The sequence below is a fragment of the Onthophagus taurus genome, chromosome 1, assembly GCF_036711975.1.
Source record: "Onthophagus taurus isolate NC chromosome 1, IU_Otau_3.0, whole genome shotgun sequence".
Classification (NCBI taxonomy): Eukaryota; Metazoa; Arthropoda; class Insecta; order Coleoptera; family Scarabaeidae; genus Onthophagus; species Onthophagus taurus.
Window position 1 is genome coordinate 6,555,939 of NC_091966.1, and position 9,194 is coordinate 6,565,132.

General features: G+C 30.9%; 3 protein-coding genes across 5 annotated transcripts; 2 read left to right on the forward strand and 1 right to left on the reverse strand.

The window, feature by feature from the left end:
- Positions 1-1,039: 1,039 nt before the first annotated feature.
- LOC111418555 (pro-resilin-like) lies at positions 1,040-2,067 on the forward strand. Its single transcript, XM_023051100.2, has 3 exons — positions 1,040-1,108; positions 1,170-1,649; positions 1,707-2,067. The coding sequence occupies exons 1-3, from the start codon at positions 1,103-1,105 to the stop codon at positions 1,977-1,979; spliced, it is 759 nt and encodes a 252-aa protein (XP_022906868.2). The 5' UTR covers positions 1,040-1,102; the 3' UTR covers positions 1,980-2,067.
- Positions 2,068-5,903: 3,836 nt separating this feature from the next.
- LOC139429760 (uncharacterized) lies at positions 5,904-8,237 on the reverse strand. Of its 2 annotated transcripts, none has more exons than XM_071195840.1 (3): positions 8,071-8,237; positions 6,302-6,766; positions 5,904-6,210 (listed from the first exon to the last, which is right to left on the reverse strand). In XM_071195840.1, the coding sequence occupies exons 1-3, from the start codon at positions 8,077-8,079 to the stop codon at positions 5,968-5,970; spliced, it is 717 nt and encodes a 238-aa protein (XP_071051941.1). In that variant the 5' UTR covers positions 8,080-8,237; the 3' UTR covers positions 5,904-5,967. The 2 variants fall into 2 exon arrangements, with proteins under 2 accessions (XP_071051941.1, XP_071051936.1); XM_071195835.1 differs by having other exon boundaries at positions 6,266-6,766.
- On the forward strand, positions 7,054-8,036 carry LOC111418544 (pro-resilin-like). 2 transcript variants are annotated; one of them, XM_071195843.1, is made up of 3 exons: positions 7,054-7,065; positions 7,240-7,506; positions 7,561-8,036. In XM_071195843.1, the coding sequence occupies exons 1-3, from the start codon at positions 7,054-7,056 to the stop codon at positions 7,921-7,923; spliced, it is 642 nt and encodes a 213-aa protein (XP_071051944.1). In that variant the 3' UTR covers positions 7,924-8,036. The 2 variants fall into 2 exon arrangements, with proteins under 2 accessions (XP_071051944.1, XP_022906859.2); XM_023051091.2 differs by lacking the exon at positions 7,054-7,065 and adding an exon at positions 7,124-7,180.
- Positions 8,238-9,194: the final 957 nt, after the last annotated feature.

The following is a 9,194-nucleotide window of genomic DNA, read 5'->3' on the forward strand; positions in this document are numbered from 1 at the left end:
TATGATATCTCAGAAACCAACCTAAATACCAAAAAACTTTTCAGTTTTCGAGAACCGTTAAGGAATGTTGATTAAGTGATCCAAATTTAATTGAAAATTAACAATTCCAAAAATTGTCCTTTGAGATACAGGCAATGGGAAGAAATGAAAAATCTTTATGGCAAAAACGATTTATTCCTCTATCATGTAAACGCACGACGAAGACACTGACAAATAATCGATCCCCTCATCCATATCCAGGTAAAGAAGGACGAATCTTTTACTTCCGGGTGTCCTATACGCTTTTACAAGCATGTATAACATGTCAGCTATGTATGCCTTTTGCAATGGTATATTCGGCCAGTTATACGGCTTGTTGATGTCAACTGGGCATTGTAACTACAAGAAAGATCGAGGCCCAACAACGAAAACCTACTGACTTGATGTAATGAAGCAATTCCCAGAACTTACAAAAACCAGCAACCCCAAAAATTTAATGATGAAAATATTGATGAACGATTGTTCGAAAATGTCTTTATATCTTTATTGCTTTGTACCTTTATTATTCTTTGTTGAATCACAAAATTATGTAAAAAAATAAAAAAAATTGCGAATCTAATCACATAAGGAATTATCATACCATTATAAATTATAATAGTTGGGAGAGGTACTCAAGTAATCTTTAAAAGACAATACGATGGTTTAAAGATTACGAAAATGATCCCGAAGATAAAATTCCTAACAAAGGGAAAGTACTGTAGTTGACATACTAAAATAAACGATCCACGTACACACACGCAGAATTATACGCTAATTCCTTTCTAATAAACGTATTTTAATAATTATCCTTAATATCTTCATTTTCCCTTATTCAATCATATTGAGACATTAATGGCAATTTTGTTAATAAACTTACCTTAAATGGTACGTAATTCCGCTATAAATCAATGACACAATTAATATTAATGATGATATGCGAAGAGCAAATTTTGAAAGTGTTGTGTAATTGTATCAAGGCCGCGCCGAAAGCTGCCGTAAGTAACTAAAAGAGTTATGGAAGATCAGATCAATTAGTACATCCAAAATCTAAAGATCCAGCAATCTACCGCTAAATATCATCAACATGAAGGTATGAAAAAATTATTTCTTCTTTTAGCACTAAATCAATAATTGAAATCAATAATTTATAGGTTTTCGTTTGTGCTTTGATATGCTTTGCCGTGGTTGTTGCTGAACCACCAGTACCAAGTAATCGTTATCTCCCAGGAGCAACCTTCAACAGTGCTGTAAATGTAAAAGGCAATTTCCCATCTGCAACTTATGGAACACCCACTCAATACAGCATTCCTTCTCAACAATATCTTCCTTCTCAATACAACGCTCCTTCTCACCAAACTTACAACACCCCTTCCACTCAATATGGTGCACCAACGCAATATAATCAACATGAAGAATCTCAACCAATTATTTCATCATCCCAATACGTTGCACCATCGACTCAGTATGGAGTTCCATCTCAATATAACGCCCCATCTTCCCAATACGGAGTTCCAGCTGTAAGATCTAACACCCCATCGACAACCTATGGTGTTCCCTCTGCTAAATATGGAGTACCATCAGCTAGATACGGAGCTCCAAGTTATGCTAGATCAAACTATGAAGAACACTCCGTACGAAAAATTAATTTCAATAAAATTGATTTCTTTATATAATTATCCTTATTTTAGGAACCAGCTAACTACAACTTCCAATACGATGTTCAAGAACAACACGAAGGTACCGATTTCGGACACGCTGAAACTCGCCAAGGTGAACACGCTCAAGGTAGATATTACGTTACTCTTCCTGATGGTAGGAAACAAACCGTTGATTACACCGCCGATGAACAAGGATTCAAACCACAAATTTCCTATGAAAAAACCAACAACTACGCTTCCAGATCTGGAAACTATAACAATCAAGGTTACGTAAATGGTGGATATTCCCAAAATGGATATTAATTTTTAAATTAAAACGAAAATTCAATTACTTTATAGACGATCAACTTTGTACCTGTGAAATGATTCCCTAATAAAAATTTTATTTGTATTTCTTGTTACATTTATTGTACTCATAACATAATACTAGTGTTATCCTTTGAGTCATAATATGGTTAAGTAAAATAATTCCCATGGAGAAAGGATTATAGATATAAAGTGAAATCGTTATTTGATTTATAAATTATGAATTTCCTTAAAGATAATACTCGTTAAAAAAATTGTGAAGATAAAATCGTTTAGTGGTTTATTAAAATGTTAATTAACGTTCTACTTACTTTTTTAAATTTAACTATGGCATTTTGTTAATGACGTTTATTGTTGTGTGGGCGAAAGTGAATTCATGATGGAAGAACACATATTAGAAATTTTATGGATTTAAACCAAAATTAATTTACTAAAAACAAAATAAAAATTCTTGTACTTAATTGAATTTAGATTTTTGATGAAATTATTATTTATTTAAACACAAAAATCACATAATTTAAGGAACTTTACTTAAAAATATATCATAAAATAAAATGTTAATCATCATAATATCTTCTTATTAAAAGATCCCCGTTCTTTAAAAATTTATCATCGTTCATCCTTCTATTCCATCTCATTGAGTTTTGATTTGTCCTTATATTGGGATACAATCTCCATTTGTAATCAGGTATTAGATTCATCTGAAATTATGCATATTTAATATTCTCTTATACTATTTATTGATTAAAACAATGTTTCCCGGTTATCAAAATAAGCAGAAAAAATGTTCAATAAGCAAAAATCAAACGGATCGTGAATGTGATTGTGTTATGTCAGGTTCCAGTGAAAAATGTGTCATTTCCCCAAAGGTTCTTGAATCTAGGAGTGAAGAAGAATACATACTAGAAGAACACTAGAAACTAGAGTTATCCATCTAAGACCTAAATCTATAACACTCTCGATTTTGAACGTGCCTCTCTGGCTTAATTTTATCTTCATCCGACAAACGATGGAGAAAGTATATGTATGTCAAAAAAATTTATCTCAAAAACTGAAAGTTATTTTCTAATATTAATTATAATTTTTTGTATAATTGCTGAATATTATGGAATGATATCCGAATAAATCGGTTTATAACGATGTTTTTAACAAATTATTGAAAATCAAGCTTGAACTAAAAGGTGGAACAATTTGAATGAGATTTTAAATAAATATCTCAATAACTACAATTTATTTTTAAAAATGGTCTTTTTCATTCGAAAGCTCTTGATTTTGTTTATAAATGGCGATAATTTTATAACGATTTACAAAAACATCTATTTATGGCAATTTTTTGAAAACTACTCAAGGAATCTGTTTACCTTCAAAAGTGAGAAGTAACAATACTGCGTTTAAATTCTTTTATCTCAAAAACTGAAAAATATTTTCAAATACAGATATTTACATTAAAAAGATAACATTTTTTATATAACTCCTCAATGTTGTAAAATAATATCTTAATAAATCGATTTATTACGATTTTTTTAAAAATTGATTGAGATTTTAAATTTATATCTCAATAAATAAAGGATATTTTGAAAAACGGTCTTTTTAATTTGAAAGCTTATGATATCCTTTATAAATGGTGATAATGTTATAATGATTTATGAAAACATCTGTTGAAAACAACTAAAAAAATTTGTTTACCTTCAAAAATGAGAACAAGCATTACTGTGTTTAAAAATCTTTATCTCAAAAACCAAATGTTGTTTTCAAATACGGTTGCTTTTATTAAAAACCTGATACTTTTTTGTACAATTCATGAATATTATAGAGTGATATTGGAATATATCGACCTATTACGATTTTTTTAAAAACGGCCGAAAAATACGCTTAAATAACGTTACTCCAACTCGTATCAATAATATTAATAATAATAGAACTTCATCATCTATTTACCGGTCTTTTTTCTCCCTAAGCTAGACTCTGATGGAAGCTTTACGGTGTACTTTGGTCTATCAAGACCAAAGCGTGCTTCTTTTTTAAGACATTGTTGCTTGAATTATCAACTAACAGAAAGCAATTGTGAACGTTAGAATTAATTAGATAATTAGAACGACCACTGAAAAGATGTATCGATTTGAAGGTTAAAAATTGTCAATTTAGAATTAATACATGATTAATATACCAATAGAGATGTGATGAAACTACTTGCCAAAAAATGTACAAATACAAATATAGCTATGATGCTCCAATAATTGGGATGGCAACATTTGTCAAGTAATTATTTGAAAAACTATGTTCAATGCACCAAGCTATTAAAGCAACAAACGAAGAAGTTGATGGCATCAAAAGCGCAAGAGAAAAAACTTATCAAGTTGCATCCAAAGAATTTACTCATTTAAGTTTTATCAGAACGGAGTTAGTTTGTGCCCACCACAATAACAACCCAACCCAATCCAACCCCAAGCATCTTATGTTGACTCATATCATATGGGTCAGCAAAAAATGATTTAATGATTTTTTGAAAGTGATGAGTGGTATTTTTCGCTTTATTATAAAACAATGTTATTGATTCAGAAAAGATAATGATCTTTCATTGACAATGTTTGAAAAATCTACGACCATCTTCTTCAAGGGCTCTTTACAGCAATTCAATAAACTTACAATTTAATGAGGTCACGATTTTAAAATACTTATTATTTTTGAAATACGGACATCATGGACATGATTATGGCTAGCAATGAGACTAATTGACAAGAAGTTCAATGTCTACTGGAGAAGCACCGCATGAATTACCGAAATAACAACGCATGATTGAGCATGGTGAATGCCCTAGTTACACACAACAAAATAAGTTTAAATACAAGTTCACCATCAAAAGTTTGTTAGACATAGTTCTTAGAAGAAGAAAATGACGATATTATTTGGAGGGGAAGAGCTAAATTAAAATAAAGATTGGCGGAAAATACAGCTATACTCGCAAATTTTGGAATATCTATGTCAATAATAGAACATTCGTTTTGTGAATATCACTTTTATATACTTACATAATATGGTTGTTTCTTAACTAATTTCTCACCAGAAAAAGGTGGTAATAAATATAAAGATGGAGTTTTAAATTGTTTAGAAAATGTTTGCAGCTCTTCATTAGATTTATATTCAGGTTGATAATTTTGAAGATAATTTAAATACGTAGATGATTGCAGATAATTCGGAAAATGTTGACTACATTGATTAAAAAAATCTTCATTATTAACTAATATTGATTCATCACTTAGTCCTTCATTATAATTCATAAATTCATGTTGTTTTAATTTCAAAAAATCACTCTTAGTATCTTCATCCAAATTTAATTCATTTTCACTCAAATTATTTTCATAACGATTCTTTTCAATATTTTTATAAACATTATTTGTGAAAGCATCTCGATTATTATTCCTTATTTTATTACCATACACAGAATTAGACAAAACATCATTCTTAATCGTTGCATCAGGACTATCAAACGGTATCCAAGAATCAATTTGTAACTCTTTATGTCGCCCCCATAAAATATCATCACCATCGGCTTCTTGATTTTGTTTCAATTGGTTCGGTGGATTACCTTCACCATTACTTGGATTTACCAAATTGTTTCTAACCACATATGATTCAACAATAACACGTTTACTGAGAAATAGAAAATAAACAAGAAAGTTAAACCACATGTATACCATATTATTAATTTCACAATTCAACATCAACTGGGTAACTGGGAATATTCTTTTTATTTTGAGATTTGCGGGTCTTAAATACATGAAAAAATCTTGTGGAGGTGGGTGGGTTATAAATTTTAATGTAACTACTGACCCTATTACCAGAAATGTAAGTGGAATAATTGAAATCGTAATAACTAGACCCCGAAATCTTAGAGGTGTAATTACTAAGTAATAAAATAAATAGACCGTATAGATGTAGTTTTGATACAATTACAAATATTATATATTATAAAATAATCTACACTTTAAATAAGAATAAATTTTCTAATATTTTGATTCCCAATTTTGTATCCTCCAAAAGGTTTTTTATTTACTTCACCACGATTTTGTTCATTTCGCCCTTCATTTTTAACATTCGTTTTGGAATGTGGTATAATCTCATTTCCTAAATAATGCTCATTAGATTTACTATTTCCTGGCTTAAGAATTTGTTTATCAAGATTTTCCTGACTTTCACCATTATCGTGATGAATCTTTTGGAGGGATTTCTAAAAAAAAATTATTTTTATTTTTATTTTAATAAATTTTCAAAACAATTCTAACTAGACGATATTTTGGCTTCAACCAATAAGATCTTACTACTTCATTAAAAGCCTTCGCTGCATCTTCATAAGATTTAATGGGTTCACCAGCTTTCAATTGTGTTTCTTCACGAGGAATTTCCTTGATGAATAGTGGGGGCTCCATAAAATCAAGATTATTCATCTTTTTAAAAGATGTAGGTTCATCAAATGTCTCAACATTTTTTCTTGAGCTAAACGGATTTATGGGATTATATTGTGACATTGATTGCACATCATGAATCTTGTTTAAAATACGTGGATATCCATCAAAATAAAAGAATTCACGTAAATCTGGTTGTTGATGAAGCAAATCAAATTTATCAATGTATCCTAAATGATTTGGGGGTTGTGTCGTATCTTGTTCAAAATTGTTATTTAGAAAATCGTTAAAACTAGGAAATAGAGATTCTATTTTTGGCTTGGATTTTGAATGGGTTGATGTAGATGAAGCATAAAAAAATGCCATTAAAATTACCAGTAACTGTAAAATAAAAAGGAAACCTTAATTAAAAATTTCACTAATCTTAATTTATCGCCTTTTTTGCGAGTGTTCTTAAGCATATCGATAATTGAGTTATAGAGCTACTTTTGCAATTACATCATCATCGTCTCAAACGGTGTAAGTATACCTAAAGGCGAATGTTTTAACATCCTATTACATAAACACACAAAATGAGATCAATCGTCCGTCGCTTAATTGTGAATGTACTGCTAATGATGGCCGCGAAGTGATGGTATTTGAAAAATTGGGAACAAGAAATCTTCTTTATGTATAGCAAGGTCGTTACGAAAGCTTACACGCCTACAATTTCGTCTTGGTATATATACAACATAAAATTTTGGCAACAGCATAACGATTCAGTTCATCGAATAATCAACAAGCATCAATATGAAGGTAAATTGAAACGTACTCTTCAATAAGAATGTGTTATGTAAAAACATTTTCTTTTGTAGATCATCATAGTTTTAGCCAGTCTTGTCGCTGCTGTTTTCGCCGAACCCCCAGTTCCAAGCAGCAGATATTTGCCAAGCACCAGATATTTACCGAGCGTTCAAACTAACTCGTTTACTTCGCCAAGTACTCAATATGGAGTTCCTAGTTCAGTATTTTCTGGACGTACTTCTGGATATGCGAAGCAAATGAACTACAACTCCATAAGTAATGCTTATTTACCAGCGTCATATTCTAGATCTGAAAATTCTTATGAAGATGACCATTCTGTAAGATTTTTAATTATTATCTTTATTTGTAATAAAAATAATTTATTCTTTAAGGAACCAGCTAACTACAACTTCCAATATGACGTCCAAGATAACCAACATGGTAATGATTACGGCCATGAAGAAACCAGACACGAAGATAACGCCCAAGGAAAATATTCCGTTGTGCTTCCCGATGGAAGAAAACAAACTGTAGAATACACCGCTGATTCCGATGGATTTAAACCAAAAATTTCTTACGAACAAGTTTCTAATGGTTACAATCGTAACTCTAATGGGTATAGCAACGGTGGTTACAGCAATGGTAATGCTTACAATAACAATAATGGAAATAGCTATAACAGTAATCAACACAATGCTCAAGTATACAACAATCAGGAATCTTACACCAATGAAGAGGGAGGTTATAGATACTAAATAATCATTGCTAATTAAGGCCAGTACTTCATCTCATAGGACTAAGATTTTGAGAGCTTAATTTTGTAAGCATTGTATTTATTGTAATAATAAATAAAGTGCATGTAAAATAATTTATAACTATTTTGGTTACTAAAGTATGATTACCTGAAACATTAATATTAATGTAGTCCTGATTTATAACGATTGCAATTTAACATTCAGTGAAGCAATTAATAGTCTTCTTATAACTTATTATTTGGTCTTAAAGGTGTCCAAATTTAAATTAATTAATTTTTTAAGAACCTTCATTTAAACATTTCTGTCAAGAACATCAGTGTCAATGTCTAAAACGCACATTTTTCGTAACCACTCAAGGAATATGATATTGATATTAAAAATTATAGGGAAGGAACTAAATTTTCCCAATTTATTCAGAAAATATACACATTATCAGCTTCAAACCACAGGTGGAGTATAATGAAAGAATTTTTAGAGCTAGATAAACTGGTTGTTAAATATCTTGCAGAGATTAGATGAGGAATCCATCTAATCTCATGTGTACTAAGTTAATTACAGATAGGGTGGAAAATATTGAGATAATAGAACTTATGAAGTATCTAATATTCCCTTGGGTAATCCCTTGCTGCTGAAAAATGTACTCAATGACAGGCTCTTATGAGTTTATCCATTTTGAGAAAATATTAAATATCGCACTTCCGCAGGGATCTATCAGAAGCACTTTCTTAAAGTGGCATGCAGAATCTCTTCAATTCAAACCACTAGGAAGTTCCTTGATCAATGGATACCGTCATGCATGCTTCTGCTATGTAAAGGTTCTGGAGAACATTTTGGGCACTAGATTTGCCCTTACACTTTCTTGAATTTAGTCAGCGAATAGCAGTAGCTCGTCCAAACAATTCCCACAACTTCATTCTGAAAATGGCATAACTACTATTCGGTTATTAGCACAAAATAACTAACTTTAACTGCAATTAAACCAATTGTATTCGTTTAGAACACAACAAAAAATTGATGATGTTTGTAGTAGATTTCACTTTAAAAATCGATTTCATTTGCAGGTTCTTGCAGAGCGAAACAAATTATGGTAATCAATTTGTAAGATTGTTACATTTTTGTTGTGGGTTACACGTATAATTCATCAGTTAGGTTGGGTTAGGTTGTGATGACACGAAGAACTGGCCTAGGATGACGACTTAGCAGATACGGGAGAACTGGATGACAGGAGAGGGGTGTTTCTTATCTCCTCCTCCAGTCAGGTAGGCGATTGT